Consider the following 23,355-nt stretch of genomic DNA (forward strand, 5'->3'; position numbering starts at 1 on the left):
TTAGTACTTTTTGTTTACGTTTCGTTTCCAATTTTAAAGAATCATGGCCAAAGTATAGATAGGAGCTGTACTCGACTTTTAATTTTGATGTCCCAAAATAAACTATAGTTAGATTTGGTTGTTCTTATGCTCTAAACATAATTCCGTTTGAGAATTATGTCTAAATAGCCACGGTTTTTTGCAATAATTAATAATTTTGAGGTTAGACTTAAGAACTACCTTTTTCCCGACTACCTTTTTCCCGCCTACAAGTGTATATTCGGCGATGTCGTTTCTAATTATTTCAAATTTTTCCTAGAGTATTACCCAAAAAATAGAACGAATGCGAATGATCGCCGGTTGTCAGAACATAACGAAACTAAAATATATTGATCTTTTTTTGTGGCTATTTACAGACACATTTCTAATATTTTTCGATGCCTTAAAATATTAGGGAATTTTTGCTACCAATGGCATATCAGCGGGGCTAAAATGGTCATTTAGCAATTCCTCTCAATCAATTCAGCAAATGAATTGTCAAAACTGTCAAACTGACAAATGTCAAATCAGTACAAAAATACAGAAATGAATTGCAAGCAGAGTTGCATTTTGCGATTTTAGAAAAATGAATCATATTAGGATTCATATCATGATTCTTCAAAGCGACCATTTTAGCCCCGTGGGACTCCACCGCCCACATTTTATCATCTATGAAAACCTTTTCACTAAAATAGTGAATGCTACAACAAGTCTTTGTTTCGGTTAGTGAATATTTTTTATTTATTTCATTTTGAATTTGAAAATGTAGAGCGCCTCTACTAGCTTTTGGATACTAAAAACTCGTGCGTATATTTTACAATTTACACGAACTATAAGTAAGTATAGAAGAGGACAGAGCAGATGTGAGGTTCATAAATTCCCAAGAAAGCTCCCAGCTGAGCCTGTCCACACGGCGCGTTCCGTCAGCGTGCGTCGACGCAGCGCTGCCGTTTAACGCATAGCCGGCCACACGGGCGCCGGGCGCTGCGTCATTGCAGCTTTGCGAAGCAGTCTTCGTAAACACCCTGTCCCCCTTGGTCTCGGGGGCTGCTGTCCGTCATGTATGCGTTGCGCACTGCTGTCACGACGCAGCGCGCCGTGTGAACACCTTGGTTATTTGTATGTAAAACAACGCAACGGCAGCGCTGCGTCGACGCAACGCTGATGCAACGCGCCGTGTGGACAGGCTCTTAGACTTTATTTCTTGGGATTTTTGTACGTTGCACACTAGGGGTGCCTCCCTTAACCTTAAGCTATGTGTTTTACCTGATGTCCAATATTTCCCTAGGGTTCAGCGATCCGTACTGCATGCTGGGAATCCAGCCAGCATCGCTGCCCGCGTCCCCCCGCGCGTCTGAAGACGAGGGGAGGAAGCATGGGTTTCGACTGAGCTTCAAGCGGCGCGACGGGCGACAGCAACGCGACAGCTTAGGCCGCCTGCCCGCGCGGTACATACGCGCGACCAGTGTGCGACCCCATACGCTGTCGCCCAAGTGGAACGAGACATTCAAGTTGTAAGTTGAGCTCTGATACTCTTATGAAAATTTCCTAAAAATACCATATTATCAAATTCAAGTTTTTACGTTCTCAGCTCGGGCTAAGGTGATGACACCTTAGTCCGAGCTGGAAAGGAAGTCTTTTTAATCGCCTTAATGCTTAACAACAGATATTATAAAGTTATTATATTATTCAAAAAACATAATCATAATATTAGTAATGGAATGAATAGTGTTTGCAACAAATCTTATGAGTTTATAGGTCATATCGTGTCATAATGAAAAAAAATGTAATAGTGCTCCCACATAATTGCCGTTAGAAAATGCTTCTAAACATTTTCTAACAAATGTTGTCAATTGTTAAATTTTCTAATGTTTACTTACATTTTATAACATTTAAATCTGGTATTTGGCTCACCGGTTACCTAGCCGTCACCTTTACAAAAGGTTTACAAACAAAAGGTAACGCATGTTTTGTTTTGTTATAATTTGTTTTATATTATAATATTTTGTTAACGTTACTAAACATTTTCTAACGGCAATGTGGGAGCACCATAAGCTCTCCATTTTTTAGCTGGCACGAGTGCACGACGCCCTTAATATTTTAATATAGATTAAAAAATAAGTAGAAAGTAAAACCAAAAATTTATATACCTATATATCGCATTTTGTTGAAGAGGATACAGCGCTAATATAACTTAAATTATTCATTATATCATTATGGATTATATAAAATCCGTACATTCTGCATTTGACAAATTGTATCAGGGGAGACATTGGTTGGAAGTTCTGAAAGAGCTATTAACTAATTAGTGTCATAATAAGCCAAGCCTTAGTTAGGTACACGCCCACGGAGCGCCCACGAAATTATGACGAGACTAAAACGATGAGAGATATCCAGAGGTTGTCCTAATTGGAGACAAATTATCAAAGTTCGGATGAGATTACACCAGGTTTTCAAAGTCAAAATCGCTGAATGAACGTAAAAAGTTGTTTAAAAATAAAGTTTTTAATAAAGATCCTGCGTGCCAAATATTATGTATTTGGCACGCAGGATACATAATATTTGGCACGCAAATATACCCGTTATATATTTGCGTGCCAAATATTATGTATCCTGCGTGCCAAATACATAATATTTGGCACGCAGGATACATATCAGCGGATTACAATTACATGCATTACAACAGAGTTGATGTCATGAGTTGAACATAGTTTGTTGAACTTGAACTCATTCTTGAACTACCTACGTTTTTTTGAGCTTTCAAATAGGTATTATTGTAACATACACAGGCAATTTATAAGTTTAATAATCCCCTAACTATATTCACTCAAAAACTTAAACTAAAAGAAATTTAATAAATACTCGTTTTTAAATGTTTTTTCATTTATTTTCTCACTTAAATATACCTTAGATACATATTCATACACAGCTTTCATCAATAGGTACTATATTTGTCTTACACCTTATTATCAACCTAGTATCAGATAGGCAAGTGTTAAATCTCTTTTATATTATACTTATAAAAATATTTATACAGCGGAAATCTTAAACAAGATCTTGTCACTTAAAATCAAAGAAGTTGAATCAAATATCCCTTGTGTAAATATTAATTTATTATTAAGACGACCACGTATTTTTAAAATTTATAATACATGAGGACTTACTAAAGTCCTCATGCATTTTAAATTTTAATGTAATAATATAAAACTAATATTATTATTATTGAGGTACAAAAGTATTTTTGGTAATAATAATATAAGTTCCAATGAACAATAAGTATGTTTGTTATGCAATTTTTGTTATGTTTTTTTGGAAAAAGTACTTGCTATAAGTAATGTAGGATTATATTTTTGAGTTTTAGTGACTATTCCCATTGTATATTATATCATATTGTAGTCAAGAGAAGTTATAAATGAAAAAGTGCATATGGGAATTTAGCTAATTTGGATTTTATATTATCAATGATTTAACATTTCTAGTAGTTTAAGTGTGTGTGTGTGTGTCTATGTTTATTCATGAATATACATGAATCTAAAGTTTCAAAGGTTGTGTTCTCAAAATTCTTGTTATTGAGAAAGTAATGCCTTTGAATTGACCTCTTTGGTGCAGCGTTTATCATGCATGGTTTACAAGGAAATAGTTTGTGAAATAACACAAAGACCTACTGCAATCAAAAGATTGTACGAAATGCTCCTAAGATAGGTTCCTAAGAAGTACATAGTAAGTCCTCATGTATTTTAAATTTTAATTTAATATAAAACTAATACTTATTATTATTATTGAGGTACAAAAGTATTTTTGGTAATACATAATAATATATGTTCCTATGATAATATTATGTTTTATGAACAATAAGTTCCATATGTTTGTTATGCAATTCTTATTAAGTCTTTTTTGGAAAAAGTACTATAATGTAGGTTTTTATTTTTGAGTAAAATTTAGTGATTTACTCCCATCATACAATACCATATTGTAGTCAAGAGAAGAAGTTATAAATGAAAAGTGCTCATATGAGAATTTAGCTAATTTGGATTCTATGATATTATCAATTATTTAACTTTTCTAGTAGTTTAGGTGTGTCAATGTTTATCCGAAGCATGTTATACATACATCTAAAGTTTAAAAGGTGGTGTTCTCAAAATTCTTGTTAAAAGTAAGTAATATGCCTTTGAATTTACCTCTTTGGTGCAGTGTTTATCATGCATATACCAAAATACTTCAGGTTTACAAGGAAATAGTTTGTGAAATAACACAAAAACCTACAATGCAACTATAAGATTGTACCTGTAGGTTTTTGGTGAAAATTCATACTTATTTCACAGTAATTATACACAACACTTGTGTTCCTTATACCATGTATGTGTTTCTTGTGTACTAAATCAATGCAGTCTTAGCTCATCGCACAAATGCAAACCTTATTGTTGACTAGACATATAGGTACTTATATTGTATTATTATACTACACCTCACTTATGTTATTATTCTGAAACCTCACTAACACTAAATGGATTACTAAGGTCTTTAAGGCGTCTTTACTTATGTCTCGCTTCGTGATTAACTTGAGAATACTTAATCGTGTTCCAAAAATTCGGACACTTCGAATGTTTAGTTTTTATAACGAATTATTTTCACTAAAATATATGCTGTAGACTAAAATATAACGTATTAAGTAACTAAGCAACTAAATAGCAATATAATTTAAGACTAAAAAGTATGTAATATGAATAAATAAAATTACTAAAATGTAAACTATTCAGTAAAAGCTACTCGTTGGTTGGTGTTTATTGAATTGCTGTATTTGACGTAAAAGCCAGCCAGCTTATGTCAGTTGTGTTGTCATGATACGAAATTACCACTCAGTTATCAATGAAGAAGTGAGTTTCGTGTCACATGAACACTGACTGGCTGGAAAATAGAGGTCGTGGTACCAAAATGCGAGCCATTCAGTATTCTGGCTGGTTTTAAGAGCTTGTGATAGAGGCCCTGGTCAATCCTTAAGTCAAACCCAGCAGACCGATCACAGCTAACATTGAATTGACATAAGCCGACCACATGACGTAGGTCCGTCAAATGTCTAGGTAACAATTTCCTCAATGGTACAAGCGAAGTTAGAATTTAAAATAAGCGAGGCGTTGTGTCACAACCACGGACCTAATACTCACAACTCATACGTTTTTTATTTCGAATTTCGCTTTCAAAATTATCAAATTCAAGTTTTTACGTACCCAGCAAAGTACTTAATTATTATTTTTAACAAAAAATTAAAACCGACTTCCAAGGTAAAAACAATAATAATATCCTTATAATATGAACTAAAAAGTATAAAATAATTTTTCCTATCTAATAGTGCCTTTTTCCGAATTCGGCTAAAACTCAACTATTTCTGTACTCAATCCTCCTAATTTTGAAGTCGGTACCAGATAGATGAATTTTCAGTCTGCCAGAATATTTGAAACTTTTGGGACTGGCACCGACTTCAAAATGATGAAGATTGAGTACAGAAATAGTTGAGTTTTAGCCGAATTCGGAAAAAGGCACTACTAGATAGGAAAAATTATTTTATATTTTATAGTTCATATTATAAGGATGTTATTATTGTTTTTACCTTGGAATTCGGTTTTAATTTTTTGTTAAAAATAATAATTTCACTCTTTTTAGTTACCTAGTAAACCATCGCGTCATATCGCGTACCACAGAACTCTACGGCCGCCTGTGGCCGCTCGTGGCCGCTTGTGGCCGCTGGCGGCCGCGATTTTACAATTATAATGAAGATAAAGTTTAAAATCAAACTTCCGTCGAGCCGAGTCGAGCGTGAAGTTCGGCCATATTTTGAAAATCGGTTCACAAACGGCGGAGTAATTGTTGAACATACAAAAAAAAACTCCACAGCCGAACATAATAAATAACCTCCTCCTTTTTGGAAGTCGGTTAAAAAGATCTTTACAGTGAAACAAAAATATAGAACGCTAAAAAGGATTAAAAATAGATTAACATAAATTAGCATGTATCTAGATTTACTTTAAAAGCTCTTAAACCGGTACTAAAATGATATGAAATAAGTGATGTGAATAAAACCAGTCACAAAAACTTGCAGCAGTTCCGCAATCAAAGCCTTATTATGTTCGTGAGATGAATTGTCGACAACGCCTTATTATCGATGCCTTAGGGAAATAAGATGAATAATACTTGTACTTGTGTTTAGGTAGTAGAGTAGAGTACAAGATAATTATTCTTAAATAATATTGTACCTTGCTTCCATTATACAGTTTTTATATGTCCATTTCATGCTAAAGCTTTCGGGTATGTAGAGTCTCCGCCTCCGTGGTCTACTGGTTAGAGCGTGGCTCTCGAAACATGTTATTTTCAAGTTTGGTTAAGACAATGCAGGCTGATCACCTGATTGTCTGACAAGTAAGATGATCCATGCGTCGGATGGGCATGTAAAAAGTCGGTCCTGCGCCTGATCTCCTCGCCAGTCGTGTCGATTTTCCTTCCCACTGGGTTATGAGAGTGAAATGAATAGAGAGTGCTCTTGTGTACTGTGCACACACTTGGGCACTATAAAATTACTCCTGCGTAGCTGGCCTGGTTTCAATGAAATCGGCCACCGTCACCGAAACCGGTGTGGGAGCTATTATTATGTAGAGTCTGCATTTTGTTATTTAAACGTTCATATACTTAAATGTAGAGATACAAGTTATGAGAATAATTATTATTTACATTTTAGTGCTTTTACTTATTCAGTTTTTCGCTCACAATCCCCGCTCGGTTAAACTTAAAACATATTTTATGCACGTTGTAAATTAGCAAGTCCTTGTTTATTTTACTTTACAAATATTTTTACATCCAAAAAGCTTTCATTCCGTTTTTCTGCAAACATCGCACAATACCTAATTTACTTGCGATTTGCGAACAAAGAATAAAATTAACTTTTTGAAAGTAAATTTTTTCACCTTGCAAGTTCCTATCGCACAATCGCGGAATTTAGTCAATTTGCATTCGGTAGTTTCGTCAGTCGTAGCCGAAATTATTTAATTAATAAAAATATAGAATATATATTTGGAAATTTTGATATAACGAGCACTTAGCTTGCATTTAAAAAACTATTTAACCATCGAATAAAAATTAGCCTCAGTTTTAGGCAAATATTATATTATATTTAGCCAATTGTCAATTATTCAAACATATTGGTATAATATATCGTCATCGAATGAAATTGAATTCAATCAACATAAGATTCATAAGAATCAAGTCACAATGTAAACAATAATGAACCCTACAGCCTATCACTAACCGCTCGTATCTTCCAACCCGAGTAGCGACATCGACGACATCTCGTCGGACGTGCTGCACCTGGACATCTGGGACCACGACGACGAGAGCTCGGTCCTGGACGCCGTCTCCCGCCTCAACGAGGTGCGAGGTGTGCGCGGCCTGGGGAGGTTCTTCAAGCAGGTCTGCCAGAGCGCCAGGCAGGGCAGCCAGGATGACTTCCTGGGTGAGTACTTATTTATATTGAGGTAGGCTCTGAGTACAAGTTATTGGCACTTTACTATTGCCATTTCTTGTTTTTAGAAATTGACTGTAAGCTGGACCCTGGAGTAGTCCCAGCGATTTAACGATTTGCTAAAGTAGCATATTATAAAAGTCGCCGCCATTACTGGTTAGCAGATGATTCAGGCATGAAAAAAGTAATCCCTTTCAGCAGAATTAATTAAAGGAATTTCAACTGAGAGTATGAAACTCCACTTTAAATCAGAAACGTTTAAAGCGAGAATTGAAAGACAAAGAAGCCTTCGAGGAATGTTCTCGAATCTCGGATATCAATATCATTGAGTAATTCCTATTCGACCATTTTGTCATCTGATGAAATATAAATTATAAATCCTTTGAGGCGATCTCTTTGAAGCGAGCTGAAAATGGCTTTATTTTAAAGACCGGCATCCACATTTCAAACACAACGACACAGCGAAATTGACATTTTAAAATCCCTCGCCGCGGGATCGTCTGCCGAAGCTCACTGAAAAATCGAATTTAAAAAGATTCCATCCGCCCAAATATTTACTTAATGAAACGAATCAGATTTTCGTAAAAGTGGAATCTCAGATTGTAAATGCTATGAACATGCACTGTAAAAGCTTTACTCTTCAGTTTTCAATTTTAGTGCTTTAAAAAGGGCACCAATTTTTCTGTATTGCTCTTTTATTTGGAAAAGCGTCACAAAGTATTTTTAAGCTTTTTGGCTGAAGATGTATTATACTCTGTTTAAATTATTTAGTATTTATTCACCTACGGATTTTGTCGCGGAGCATATTTCTTGTTCTCCAACTACTAAAATTACTTTAAGGTATCTTTGTCCCAGGTTGCGTGAACATCCCTCTCCGCGAGATCCCGTCAACTGGCGTGGAGGCATGGTACAAGCTGGAGGCACGCTCCCAGCGCTCCTCCGTGCAGGGCCGCATCCGCCTGAGGCTGTGGCTGTCCGCGCGGGAGGCTGGACGACACGACGACGATAATTGGCAGCAGGTATATTACTAATTCAGGTGCTGGTGGCCAGTTTAATGACGATGTTTGAAATTCTATTTGCCATCAGATGCCACTGCATAGGGCATCTGGTAGCCTTAGGGTCTATCGTGTCAAACTGCTATCATATGTCACGATATAGTTGCAATGTGTCATAATAATGTGCCTATTTGACACGATATACCCTAAGGCAACATAGCGGCACCTTGTGGCAAATAGAATGTCAAACACTCAATGAGACCAAACGTTAGTTTTACGACAGTATATTATAAGTTTATGGTTTTACGTGTTTCCCAGTACACAGGGATATTTTATATTCCTCCGCATTGCAACGTCACGAGGCGTCGCGATAAAATGAGTATTCAAATTTGGAATAGGCAGCCAGCAGATAACAGACATCGCAAACGCATCAACACCTGGCGATGCAATGTGGATTGACCGATTCTATCACATGCAGTGTATAGGATCATTCGACACATCCAGGCTTCAGTCTCGAAATCATCGGAAGACTGAAGCCTAACGAAGCGAAAAGTTAGGCGCAGGACCAATTTATTTTTTCTTCCTGAAACTTCCTGCTATTTCAATAAAAATTAAATAACGCCAGCTACATGACGTAATAAAAGTGCACAGATGAGCTATATTATGTACTTATATAGGGATGAAATGTTATAACGATGTCGTAAACGTGTGCCCATCCTTATTGCTGAGGCTGGCAATTAAACTTACACAGATTAAAACTCAATTTTCTCTAAACTTACCCTCACAAATAATAGAGTTACTAGAAAACGAGAGACGTTAAACAAAGAACATTTCAGACGGCAAAGGAAACCTCTTAAATACGGTATCAATTAACTAAAATTTTCATTTGTGGGAGAGCCATGCTTCGGCACGAATGGGCCGGCTCGACCGGAGAAATACCACGTTCTCACAGAAAACCGGCGTGAAACAGCGCGTGCGCTGTGTTTCGCCGAGTGAGTGAGTTTACCGGAGGCCCAATCCCCTACCCTATTCCCTTCCCTACCCTCCCCTAATTCCTTCCCTTCCCTTCCCTACCCTCCTCTATTACCCTCTTAAAAGGCCGGCAACGCACTTGCAGCTCTTCTGATGCTGCGAGTGTCCATGGGCGACGGAAGTTGCTTTCCATCAGGTGACACGGTTTGCTTGTTTGCCCATTTATTTCATATTTAAAAAAAAACATATTTTCGATCATCAGATTTTGATGACATAAATTTAACAGTATCACTTTTCATCCTATCCATGATTCTGTAGACTGTAACCTAGCTACCTAAGTATGAACGTAATTCAAAGAACACATTGTAAACTGAATGCAGTCTGGCAATATCCATCAAAGCGCTGTTGAGACAGACGTTTACTATATCAAAGCCAGCTAGTTCGAGAGCTTTGCCTATTAAGCAACCTGTACCTAGTAACCACAAAGATTAGACGTGTACTTTGATATTAATAACCAGTAGGCAGTAACTTAACTTCCGAATACTCTTAAGACTTCTGTGATAAAAACAGTTAGAGTTCAAGATCATGCCTTCAAAATCAATGATTTCACACTGGAAAATAAAAACTCATGCAAGAAGAAAAAAGATTTCAAGTTTTCATGAAGGCGCTTTCTCATCTTTAGACTTTACCTAACTCCTTAAGCAGTAGCGAAGAATTGAATTAAATTAATTATTCGCTACCTGCAACTATTCCAAGTTCCAACAGTGTTTCCGCTAGTGTTGGCACGGTAACGCATTTGAATGTCATTAGAGGATGCTCGATTCTAATTCCCGATCGCGATAACGTATTCACTGCTGTGTACACTCCGCCGATCCGCACGCAATAAGTGAGTCAGGGCGCGAGCGAACAGCGATTACACGATAAATCCAATTCATTCCCTGCCCTTTATTCACCTTCGGAAACTCTCGATTATTCCTTCGCCCAGTTTCTCTTGAGTTTTTGAATAATTTTTCATTTTACATTTTCAATTTGCGAGATTATTCCAGGAGCTAAAACGTCCCTTTTGTGCGAGTGTAATGCGGGCCCGCTGTAGCGTTGATAATCGGGACGAAAATCATGGCGCTATATTTTTACAGATTGTCGAATGAAATTTTCTTTTGCTAATTGAAATAACCTGAAATGGCATCATTTCGTGGCGGTAGTAAAAGTACTCTTTACATTGTACATGGGTACATGGGTACTTTTAGTGTGCAATAAAAATGGCAGTATTTTTGCTCTATCAACCTTTGTTTCGCTACACTTCGATTACTTCTATAGCCATGAGTAAGACTACAATAAATAATATATTTTTTGAATGACTTGTAGAGATTATTTTCTTTATTTCGATTGTAAAATATTTCTTATATTCTTAAGTATTAATAATATTCTTTGTAATATTAACAGAAAACATTAACCACATTCTCGGAGTAATAAACTTGACAATAAATTACAAACAAGGCCTTGTTACTATCATTTTGAGCTGGAGGACCGGTTGTATTAAATGCCTCTTAGCTTTTATTAACTTTTTTCACTACATTTAATCTCCACGTACCTATTTGTTCAAGTTACGAGAGCTTTGTTATAAAAATTAACTGTTGCTTTTTCTTTTCATTTTCTCAAAAACCTTTTATTGCGACTATAACTTCAAGTTTCTTTGTTTTGTTAATTCAGAAGCATTTCAATATTATTTCTTCTTTGCCATATATTAAACTCATATTTTTATTCATCTTATGTTTATAAATATTTCTTTTGTTATTATTTGAGGAGCATGCATCTAAAAGTTTCATCGGTTCTTAAATCCACCATCATCATGTTTGCTTTGCTTTAATAGTTTGTTTACATTTTTGAGTACCACACTAATATGTTTTCCCAGCAAAGCCCGCAATGGCTGTACAAATTTACACTTGCTTAACAATCTATCATATTAGTGACGTGGATTGATGCAGTGCACTAACTGCGACCATCAATTTTAAATGTAATTATTGCGTGTACGTCACACACCGGAAAATAACGTCAGCCATCTGACGTCTGTAACGCCCAGTGTGTTACAGCTTTACATTTCAGGGACCGTTCAATGGAAATCAATTTCTCGAAATTATCTTTTATTTCTATTAGACTAGCTAAAAGCCGAGCTTTGTGAGGGCTCGCTTCGTCACACCTTGACTGACTGATGGATGACACATCTATATTATATAAAAAAACCTTGGCTGACTGATGAATGATGATATATCTACAAATAAAAATTACTGTGTTAAAGCCCAAATCAATAGGTGTGATAGTTTTTCCGTAAAGTGTATCACAAAATGTACAGGTTGTGGGATATACAACTACTACTGATAAATCGCGTTCAATTTAAATACTGTAAGTAATTATTACGAGTTACCAGTATTTTCTTGAATTAAAAATCTTAAATCAAGGGTAATTTCGGTATTGGTTTTAGCATTATATTTTCCGTGGTTTAAGTAGTTATGTTAGAACTTTGCAAAACTTAATCAAAGTAGTATGCACAATAATAACTATAAAATGCAACTTTTATAGCTATATAAAATAGCCTGTCAGTTACTTCTCGAAGACAATATAAATAACATTACAATATGAACAGATAAATCGCGATGTTGTGTGCAGAGGAAATTGTTTTCAAATGTCATTTTCTTTCACATAATAGAGGGGTTTAATTAATGAAATGACGAGAGCGAGATAGCAATAAGGACATCAGAGATATTATGTAGGTAGGTGTGAGCAGGATGGATGACTATAATTACAGGAGCTTAAGACTCACTCTGTGCCTCTCCGACACGTACCATTTGCTGGTATTATCTGGCCGTCTAACGTTGGGTTTTTGTTGGCGCACGGGGCTTATAATAATTTCGACTTAGGCCAGTCATTAAAGCCAAAACCCTAAAGAAATTAGTAACTTGATAAAATTTTAGGGGGTTGTTAAAAAAGGTAAAATAACTTACCGTGTGATTTTGCAGCGTTCTGGGGTGTACGGAAAGGGTTGAAAAGGGGTGAAAAAGGTTTTTTGTTAATAACATTGCGTAAAAAATTAGTAACACGCTGCAAATTTGGAATTAGGTTGTTCTTACCGTTTTGTAACGTGTATTTAATTTGCAGCGTTTTTCAATACACGGAACATTGTTTATTATTAAAAAACAATAAAATTTGTTAATAACAGGGGTAAAAAAATTAGTAACACGCTGCAAATTTGGAATTAGGTTGTTCTTACCGTTTTCTAACGTGTATTAAATTTGCAGCGTTTTGCAACATACGGAACATTGTTTATTATTAAAAAACAATGAAATTTGTTATTAACAGGGGTAAAAAAAATGTAGTAACACGCTGCAAATTTGGAATTAGGTTTTTCTTACCGTTTTCTAACGTGTATTAAATTTGCAGCGTTTTGCAACATACGGAACATTGTTTATTATTAAAAAAAACAATAAAATTTGTTAGTAACAGGGGTAAAAAAAAATTAGTAACTCGGTGTAAATTTAGAATTAAGTTGTTCTTAACGTTTTGCAAAGTGTATTAATTTTGCAGCGTGTTACTAATTTTTTACGCAATGTTATTAACAAAAAACCTTTTTCACCCCTTTTCAACCCTTTCCGTACGGGGTGTACGGAAAGAACGCTGCAAAATCACACGGTAAGTTATTTTACCTTCTTTAACAACCCCCTAAAATTTTATCAAGTTACTAATTTCTTTCGGGTTTTGGCTTTAATGACTGGCCTACGAGTAACTAGGCTTTATGCAAAAATGATAACGGTGCTGTCAAATGGGATACAAAAGTCGTTTTGAGTGTTGGTTTGAAAAGATAATAATTGTAACAAAATCAGTGGCAATATCGTGAAATGTTGTCAGCAATTTTGTTCGCGCAGAAATTTGATGGCCGCGCGGGAACCGTACATTTTTTCAAGACAATAATTCATATAATATTCTTTCGCATGAATAGAAAAAATCTATATGCTAACACCTCACTATACCCACTATTTTGCTAAGTCCAAATGACATGATGTGATATAATAGTCAAGATTTCAAAAAAATGTAATACCTACCCATAGCTTACCACAAGAAATCAACAGCTTGAATATTACAGGTGCGCCAGCACGAGCGTCTGTTCGCCGTGCTTCTAAACCACGAGATAGAGACGGCAGCTACCAACACAGAAGACGGGGGGTTGTGGGACGGGGAGCTATGTGGTGCGGCACAGACGCTGCTCCACCAACACGCCGTGCAGGGGGACTTGAGCCCGCTGCAGGAGGCAGTCGCGAGATTCACAGCGGCCTGCCGTCTCAACAGCGAGACGCCTATTGATCCCAAGTGAGTGATACTCAAAACGTAGTCGTAAAGCATGAGGTAGAGCAGCTACCAACTCAGAAGAGGGAGGCTTGTGGGATGAAGAAGAATGTGTAGCGGCACAGACGTCGCTCCACCAACATGCACTGCAGGGCACTGCAGGGGGACTTAAGACTGCAGTAGGCAGTATACTGTTGCGGTACCCACAATTCGCCTAACATTCCTGAATCGCGCTATCGAAGTTTTCTGAGCGCGTCGGTATATATACGACAGCTGAAATGTATCACGTGGGCTTCGGCCTGACCGAGCATAACACCTCGCTCGGTCGGAAGATCTTCCTTTGGCCACCACACACATATTCCCACAATACTAAGCCCAGTGCACCTGTGCGAAGCAGGATAAACGAGAAAAATAATATAAGCTCCACATCCAAATTTCAAACAAGAAAACAACAAAGTTTAGTGATGGCAACATTTATTTTGATGGGCTTGTAGGATATAATACCGGGGGAACAAGCGTGGATTTTTAGTAACTGAACGGATGTAATGGCTGGTTAAGCTTCTTCAGGGTTCAGACATATTTTGAAATGTAGAAAACAATTCTCTCTCAATTTCGCTCTACATAATATGAATGTACAACGTCCAATCTGAACCAACAGGTACATGTTCAAACTGCTGAGTGAGCTGGAGAAGGCGTGGGGTGCGAGCGAAGGTTTAGGGGGGAGCAGCAGCGGCAGTGGGGACTCCGGGGTGGGGGTCTCTCATGATGAGGAGCGGTGGTTGGCCGATTGCTTCTGCGAGTTCGTGGAGAGGGCGCTGCATCAGCTCCGCCTGCACCGCGACCTCTACCCCGTGCTACATCATCTGAGCTTGAACAAGTATGTGCATTGTGTATCTTCTTAAAAGAGGGGAATGTCATTAGGATTTGTTTGTGTGTTAAAAAAATTAGGGCGGCTGCCGAACCGATGACCGGATTTATATAAATAAACAAATAAACGGGGTGTAAAACTAAGTGATAATTCTTTAGAGTTTAGGATGTCTATGGATCCCCTGTATAGAGTTGGCTGTGAAAGTAGCAGCACTTAAAGAGCAAATTTTCTTTGTGAATTGTGTGGGCAAACACCCCAGTGCGGCGTCATGAATTTTCGCATACGATAGTAAAAACAAGTTACTCTTGCAGCACTGTCACAGTGAACTCATACACACACTTAATTAGTATTATCACTTAATTATTTACACCTTGTATAGCCCGGGTACAACTTCAAGATCACTCGGAGAAATTAAAAGCATAATATCTGCAATAACCAATAACGCGCCGTCTGATCACGTCTTATCTGCTGTGTGTGCGTGTTTCTTTACCCTATACAAATATATTAGTTATGTTCTATCTACGATAGTTATATTATATTTTCTTTGTAACATAAAAAGGTACATTTAAGAACGTAGATAAACTCGTATTATCAAATGCCATAATTTAATAAAAATATTAATTTCCCAACAAAATATTCTGGAGCGATGTGAACGTATAATAACAGTCGTTTCGTTTCAGATTGGAATATCTCCTGCGATGTCTTAATCAACTCTCGCAAATGAAGGCTTTCCGTCGATGCTGCCCTTTCAACAACGAAATGAGGTTTGTGAGAAAAATCTAATAACTTAAGTATAATATCTCCGACTCCTCCGAATACACATTTTGGCAGCTGATTTAATTTACTGCCTATTGAAACATAAAACTTAGAAATTAAAATTTATTCGTCTATCGATTTGTGATTCGATAATCATTTGTTTTAAGCTCAGATTATTATGAATCTTCGTATTGAATTAAAACGAAATAACATCTACTTACAAATAAAAAATATTTTAGAAATAAAACGCTATTGAATGTTGATATGTATTAATTTCGTTTTGTGACTTTGAATATGATAATACCTCTGCAAAGTCGAGTTTTTTTTTCTTTTTAAGAAGCGTAATAAATATTTGTCTTTATTTAAAACATAAAATAAAGGAAATTTTATTGTATAGGTAAACATAATATTTTCCTTAACATGCTAGTACAAATTGTTCATAAACCTTGCCAAGCAAACGTTCTCTAAAAGATCAAAGAAATTCCTAATGGCGTAATCCAAATGGGAAAAGTTGCAGAATTTATTTTTATTTCTCTCGCAAAGATTATGTTGAGTTTCACTTTGTTTTAGTGGTCCTTCGCTCTGATAATAATTTCTTTATTAACGGATTATCGGTGCGGTGCTTCAACACAAATAGAAGACAGGAAATAATTAAAAGCCTAAGGAGCTTTTAAATGTTATTGTTACTAAAAGCTTCAAATTGAATTTCTAATATTAGGTAAAAAAGCATTTAGTAGGCAGCGCACATCCTTGAGGAAATAGGAATTATAACGCATAAATTGGAGCAGTATGCGCTACTAGCACCACATAATAGATAATTAATAGTACAAGTACTCATACATAATATTATACTCGTAAGTTGTCAAACGTCGCACAAAACTTTTTGTTTACTGTCTATGCTAGTGCTGCATTCTAGAGCAAAAACTATTGATTTTTCAACAAATAGTAGTGCTGATTTGGTTTTCATGAAAATCGAGCTCTCCTGTTTTTTTTAGTAGTGTAGTTTCGAATTTCGACTTTCGAAACGTGGCCTTTTTAAAAATTCACCGCGTTTATATCGTCACTTACTTCCATAGAAAAGGAATTTGCCCAGGGCTATAGTCGCTGATTGTATGTAATTTTGGATTTATTTTCCATACGAGCTTTTGCCCGCGGCTTCGCTCGCGTTAAGAATTATTATTACATACAAACTTTCATCCCCTATTTTAACCCCTTGGAGGTGGAATTGATCAAAATCCTTTCTTAGCGGATGCCTACGTCATATCATCTACCTGCATGCCAAATTTCAGCCCGATCCGTCCAGTGGTTTAGGCTGTGCGTTGATAGATCACCATGTCAGTCAGTCACCTTTGAGTTTTATTTAATATATAGATTTAGGTACCCCTTTTTTAACATATACCTACCCGTGTGCATTCGTTTCCTAGTATAATTAAGGTGAGGAGTTTGAACACATGTTCAAATTAAACAACTAAGACGAGCTTATAAAACAAAACAAACCAGCTGCCTTACTCCCGAAGTCCCGACAGAATGAGAATCGAATCAGCTCGATCTCAAAGCTATTGGTACTTCAGACATACATACTAGCGCAAAATCGTGCAGCTCAATCTGGAACTCATTTGTTCTCAACGGCTTTTCCCACTCTTTACAGCTATACTAGCGCACGATCGTGCTGCGGCTCAATTTGAAACTAATCAGACTCGTAAATCAAAATCGTATTTGGTTTTTCTCGGGTCGGTTAGTTTCGGGGGTTAAGACTGCTGATCAAAATCGGCCCACCCGTTTGGATGATGCCATAGAGTATAGATAGAACACACACGGACAGACGGATAATTTATATATTATGTCAAACTTATAAAAATAAAATTTTTAGCCCCCGACGAAAAGAGCCCCCTCTTTTCGTCGGGAGCCAAAAAATTATATCTTCAATACCTACACTATGCCAGTATAGATAGGATAAAATATTATCGCTCCCGAATTCCATATCCGGGAATTTTACTTTCATCTCCGAATTCCATTGATTGAGTTAACACACGTGTAGAAGCGATTCAGTTTTTGGAGTGTCGGCGCAAATAGACTGATCACTGAAGTAATGCAGGAGTATGAAATTAATTATTTTGTACGTCAGTTAAACTTTTACTTAAATAGTTTCTTTATTGGAATTTTGGTTCAGTTTTTATGTTTTGATAGACACACAATTTATAATTATATAATTGATAATATTCTTTTAATATTCGTTTAACCGTCACGCCATTTTCGAAAATTGAAAAATTAGGCAATTATATCGCGCATTAGGTCGGAGTTATCCTACTTCTCCTCCTTTTACTATGACAGTGATCTAATCACTAACTTTTCAACCGAGTTAAAAAGGAGTAGGTTTCTCAATTCGACGGTACACAATTTTATTGTTTTCCTCCAGGCTGGAGATAGTGGGCGCGCTCCGCAAAGGCACGTCCGAGTGGTACGAGGCGCTGTGCGCGCAGGACACGGAGTCGGAGCGCGGCGAGGACCTCGTCAACCTCATCACGCTGGTCCAGATAGACCTGCAGCAGGGACTCACATACTACCATCCGCTGTTTGAGACGTAAGTAGCTTAGCTAAGGGCCTGTATTCACTTTGATTAGTGCGAGTGCAGGTGATTAGGAGAAATAAAAATAAAATTAATACAGGTTATTTGACATTGATTTATTAGCAGATGGCGCAATGTCAAGCCCAGCTGATCATGGGTTACGTTGACTAGACACAACCCGGCCTAATAATAATATAAATTCACCTTTAAATTAATTTCTCTGATGGCATATAATATAACAGACTGTCTTCATACTAGACCGCCTGACTCTTACGCACAGTGCATACATTAGCGTAGTTTCAGATAGATTATAGTACCAAAACGATAGATTATAGTACCATAACGATAGATTATAGTACCAAAACGATAAAGTCACACGCGCTTTAACTTGTGTTGAGTGAGTGATATTGATTTTTAACCCCCGACAAAAAAGAGGGGTGTTATAAGTTTGACGTGTCTGTCTGTCTGTCTGTTTGTCTGTGTGTGTATCTGTCCGTGGCATCGTAGCATCCAAACGGGTGGACCGATTTTGATCTAGTTTTTTTTGTTTGAAAGCTGACATGATCGAGAGTGTTCTTAGCTATAATTCATCATCATCAGCCTGCTCAGTGCTGGACAATCAGGGTTTATCTGGTTCATGAAAGGCCGTTAGCAACTTATAGTCGTTTGATGGGTTTTATATTTCATTATAGTTCGTGACATTTATGAATATACAATATACGTATATACATAATAATAGAAAGTTGACCTGGTGCTGCAGCATCACCTGGTAATCAGTAGGATATCCAATTCCTCGCCATCTTAGAGCAGAGGTTTCGTGTTTGGGCTCATTTTAATTGCGACAATCCGTAAGAAGTAGATAAAGTATAAACAGTAAGTATTTACATGCTGCTGCTGCAGCATCACCTGGATTCTATAGGAACCGAGCTTCATATGAACCCAAAGTGGAGGTTTCATGTTTGGCCTCACCGAAAAGGACATTGATAGATGGTAATCATGAGAATATGATTCTGTTGATAGGAATTATTCTGCACTATAACCAACACAAGTTTAAAAAGTATGAAATAAAATTAAATTAAGAAATTTAAAAAAACCCCCGCCAAAACAACTTTAAAAAGTAATGAAATAATATTTACTACCTCTAAGTTCAAATAATTCGTAACTTGTGTAAATTAATATTTTAGACCATAATCGGGATTGTCCATTTTTTTTTAATTTTGCTCACTACAAAAACATTTCGAGGAATAAGGTCAGTGATCGTTTTTCTGTATATAAACGAAAAAAATACCCATTAGTTACTTATATTTTTGAACAAATACGTTTAACCTTTGTTTGACCTTCAATGGCGTTAAATTAGCAATAAATTCGACCAACATTACGTTTCGAACTTTTTTTAAGATTCTCGTATCAGCTTTCACATAATGAGAACTTGCATTTGACGAAACAGCCATTATAAATAAGATTGAAAGGAAATTTAAAACATATGCAGAGGTCAATTGGCGGCCGATGATGACGTCAGAGCGAAACTTTAAAAATTTATTGAGAAAAAACTAGCCAATGAATTTCAAAATTATTTAATTTATATTCTTAAAATACCCTATTTTAACGAAAAAAAATATAAAAAGTACATGTGATTTTTTTTGGACAATGCCCAATCCGCTAATGTAGATGTTTGATTTTACATAACAAGTTTAAGGATCAATTCACAGCGATCTGAATCGAGATAGGTAATCAGCGACTTGGCGCTTGTAGGTTGTAGTTTACTTGGCGGTCCCCCGACACACCGTGACAACAATTATGGACTAAAATATTACTTTACACAAGTTAGAAATTATTTGAACTTAAAGGCAGTAAATATTATTTCATTACTTTTTAAAGTTGTTTTGGCGGGGTTTTTTTTTAAATTTCTTAATTTAATTTTATATTTTAAAAGCTTTTATTTAACTTGCTCTGTATGTATGTAAGTATGTATTGTTACGTGCTAGGGTTCGAAGGGATTGGAGAGAAAGACCTGCTGACTCTCTTGAAGACTTTATTCACTAAGTCCAGGTCACACAAGCACACACTACGTCACAACACTTAGCACTAAGTCCAAACACTAATCACTAGGTCCAATCACTAAGCACTATCACTGTCCTAGGTCGTAGCCAAGTCGAAGGTTTCACTGGTTCACTCACTATTGATCACTTGTTGTCACTCCGAAATCGCCTTGATGATCGCTCGAACCGAACTGCATTCCGGGCCGTCTACCTGCGGCTTTTTATATGGCGAGACGAATTCCAGAAAGTTCCCGATTCACGTAAACAAGTAAACAAGTATGGGAACTTTCTAGGAGGCTCGAGCATATACCACCTAGCGCCATCTAGTTTCGAGTAGGGAATTTATGTGTAGTGTGTCCCCTGATCAGTTTCGCTAGTTTGCCGCTAGATGGCTCTGTGTGTCCTTAACAGTATGTTCGTGTGTACATATATTTAACCGATTGAGCTGAAATTTTGCATGCACGTTTAGTTTGGATAACAATGCACGATGTGACATTACTCTAAAACTAATATGGCCGACCATCCAAGATGGCGGAATAGTTATTAAGTATACAGCAGAGTTACTCTACTATAATCTGCAAGTGTAAAATGTAGCAACGTCAAAAGCTAATATTATGTCTTTGTTTCAGGACAAACAACGTGTCATACTTTAGCGTTGTTTTTACACAGATTGACAAAATGGTAAGTTCAACACCTCCCTTTATAATGGTTTGTGATTAAAATAAATAAAAATATTCTCTGCAATGCAGAAATAAATTGCATAGAATACTACTTCGCCTCAATAATTTGCAAATGCTAGTTTCCAACATGAATAATAAATGTTAAGAAAGTATCGCAATGCTTATAGGCTGTCGCCAACTGTCCAACGTGCCATCAGACGTGCCATTTAGTTTGAATGTAATAATAGACATAGACGATACTCCACTGCAGAAAGCTACTACTAAAATTCACGATTATAGATCCGTATAAAAAATTATCGCCTAGGAATTCCATTCGTCTATGATTGCCCATAAATGATACGATTATACTAGCTAGTACAAGCTATGGACCCCATTGTAATCATGGTAGTAATCATGTTAACCGGCCCAACGTAGAGAAAAACCTTCAATGACCGCACACATACCTAAGCAAATTACCTAAAGAGTGAGAAACAGGACAATGCCCAAAGTTCATGGAGCCAAATCTAGGCAAACCTAAAATTTAAATGAGATGCAAATCGAATCGCCCACATACTATCAGCCCGATAAAAGTAAACGAGATCGAGATTACATATTTTGAATATGCAAGGGTTTCGCGAAACGATATTGCGAATGCAACCGTGTGCTCCGGGGTTCGATACTTCGCAACTGCCGTTTCACAATATGAATAATTGAAAGAAAACTTTCTAAAACGTTCGTGTTACTCGCCGGAGTAAATTACATAGCGTAAGTGCCAATTTTACCATGTTAGAGGTAATAACGATGTCTTGCCATCTCCTTCGCTCTTGTAAAAGAAAAGGCATGTTTTGATAGGCGAGAACAAAGTACGGAATCGATTCTGGTGTAAATGAAAATGGTGTCGGAATTGCCTATTCGATGTTCACTTAACTGAAATTGAGGTCACAGGGCAAGCCACAGGGCTACTGCACATTTTCTACAATTTATCGTATGGAAGAACAAACCGGAGGGGATATTTATTACTTGAAAGAGAACGCAATTAATCAATTAACGGCCGCACTCACTGCCGCACTCAGAGTAAAACATTAATTACTTAAATTTAAATTTTTGACATAAGCCCCATTCATTATCTCTCAAACTCTTCATTAAATTGAAGATTAATTGTAACTAAGCCCGGCTGCACATTGTCCGAAATTTTTGATACGAAACATTTGAACGTCGGCCGGACCGCCACACCGCACATTATCCGAAATTTCCTTCCGGCGAGTTCGAGCTCACTCGGCTCAGTACAAAATGTAAGAGAGAGCGCGATCCGTCAGAAACATTTGAACTGACATCCGACCGACGTCATCTGAGTCATCTGACACATAATGACAGACGCCCGCCGGAACGCAATTAAAAATTTCTGCCATCCGATAGACGGCATCTGACAACTCATCCGGACCGGACGTCAGATACATAATATATGAGCAGAGTGCGTTCCGGTAGGCATCTGACATTATGTGTGATCGGATGAGTACTCTGGTGTTTCGTCCCAAGGTTTTTAGGCCCAGTGGGCCCAATGACCAGATATGAATTTTTAACATTTTATCATCTGGTGATTGGTCCCACTTTTATGATTCATTATTTTCTGGCAAGAAATTTTGAAGTAGGCACAAAAACACACAGTTATAGCCATAATACTGTTTTGTAAATTTAAAAAATATCTAACATAATATTATAGGTCACGTATTGGATAAACAAGTTTTCATTTTACTAATTATTGCAACACTGTATTAACAGAAATATTTAATATTCAAAATAATTATAATTAATTACATAAATAATAACTTATTTAATATTTTAAATAAATATTAAATAAGTTATTATTATATCTGACTTAAATAGTCAGATATAATAATTGTTAGAAGAGACTATGCCGATTAAGCCCAGCCGCACATTGTCCGAAATTTCTGATCTGAAACATATCTAACACTAAAAAATATCTAACATCTTAAAACTTATATTATTATTATTAATACCTAAACATACTGCGTTGAATCAAGTTTTAAAAAAATACCTGCTCTAATAGGTACTGCGTGAAATTTTAATGGTTGTTTTCCCATAGTAAAATGATTCTATCTTAGTTGTACGATAGACTGGGGAAGTTTTTTTATGTATTCAAATCATAAATAAAATTCAGCCGGGCTATAGCCGCTCGCGCCTATCGGCATAAAGTTGCCATAGCACCTACGTGATACAAAATATTTTTCATTTTCAAATTCAAATGTCTTTATTGCCAGAATGTTGTTCATATAAAGGTATTATTAAATACTTATAGTTTTAACATTCTGCCACAACAATTAATGGCGCGTAATTGAATTAAACTTACTTATATAAAATTAATTAATTAATTAGTCGTTCTCTTACAAAAAAAATATATACCTATAATTTGCCAATTAAAGAAATATATAAGCTTTATATAAAAATAATAATTATAAATAAATTTTAAACTGAAATAACTACACAATAATAATATAATTAGATTATTTAGAAAATAAGTACTTTTGTTACTATTTATGTCATAAGAAATTTTAATATATACATGTCCATTGTATTATTTTTCTTTAAATATCATATTATATTCATTAAGTGTGTAATAAA

At 36.3% G+C, this 23,355-nt stretch overlaps 1 protein-coding gene across 1 annotated transcript in view; it reads left to right on the forward strand.

The window, feature by feature from the left end:
• The window catches only part of LOC121739007 (BAI1-associated protein 3), a 133,898-nt gene that overhangs the window by 81,737 nt on the left and 28,806 nt on the right, over nucleotides 1–23,355 (forward strand). Inside the window, exons 5-12 of the mRNA XM_042131311.1 lie at nucleotides 1,307–1,532; nucleotides 7,338–7,516; nucleotides 8,381–8,544; nucleotides 13,628–13,851; nucleotides 14,486–14,704; nucleotides 15,376–15,459; nucleotides 17,868–18,032; nucleotides 20,686–20,737. Of these exons, the coding sequence (XP_041987245.1) occupies nucleotides 1,307–1,532; nucleotides 7,338–7,516; nucleotides 8,381–8,544; nucleotides 13,628–13,851; nucleotides 14,486–14,704; nucleotides 15,376–15,459; nucleotides 17,868–18,032; nucleotides 20,686–20,737 (1,313 nt within the window). The remainder of the gene's footprint in view (nucleotides 1–1,306; nucleotides 1,533–7,337; nucleotides 7,517–8,380; nucleotides 8,545–13,627; nucleotides 13,852–14,485; nucleotides 14,705–15,375; nucleotides 15,460–17,867; nucleotides 18,033–20,685; nucleotides 20,738–23,355) is intronic.

Source organism: Aricia agestis, chromosome Z (genome assembly GCF_905147365.1).
Source record: "Aricia agestis chromosome Z, ilAriAges1.1, whole genome shotgun sequence".
Taxonomy (NCBI): Eukaryota; Metazoa; Arthropoda; class Insecta; order Lepidoptera; family Lycaenidae; genus Aricia; species Aricia agestis.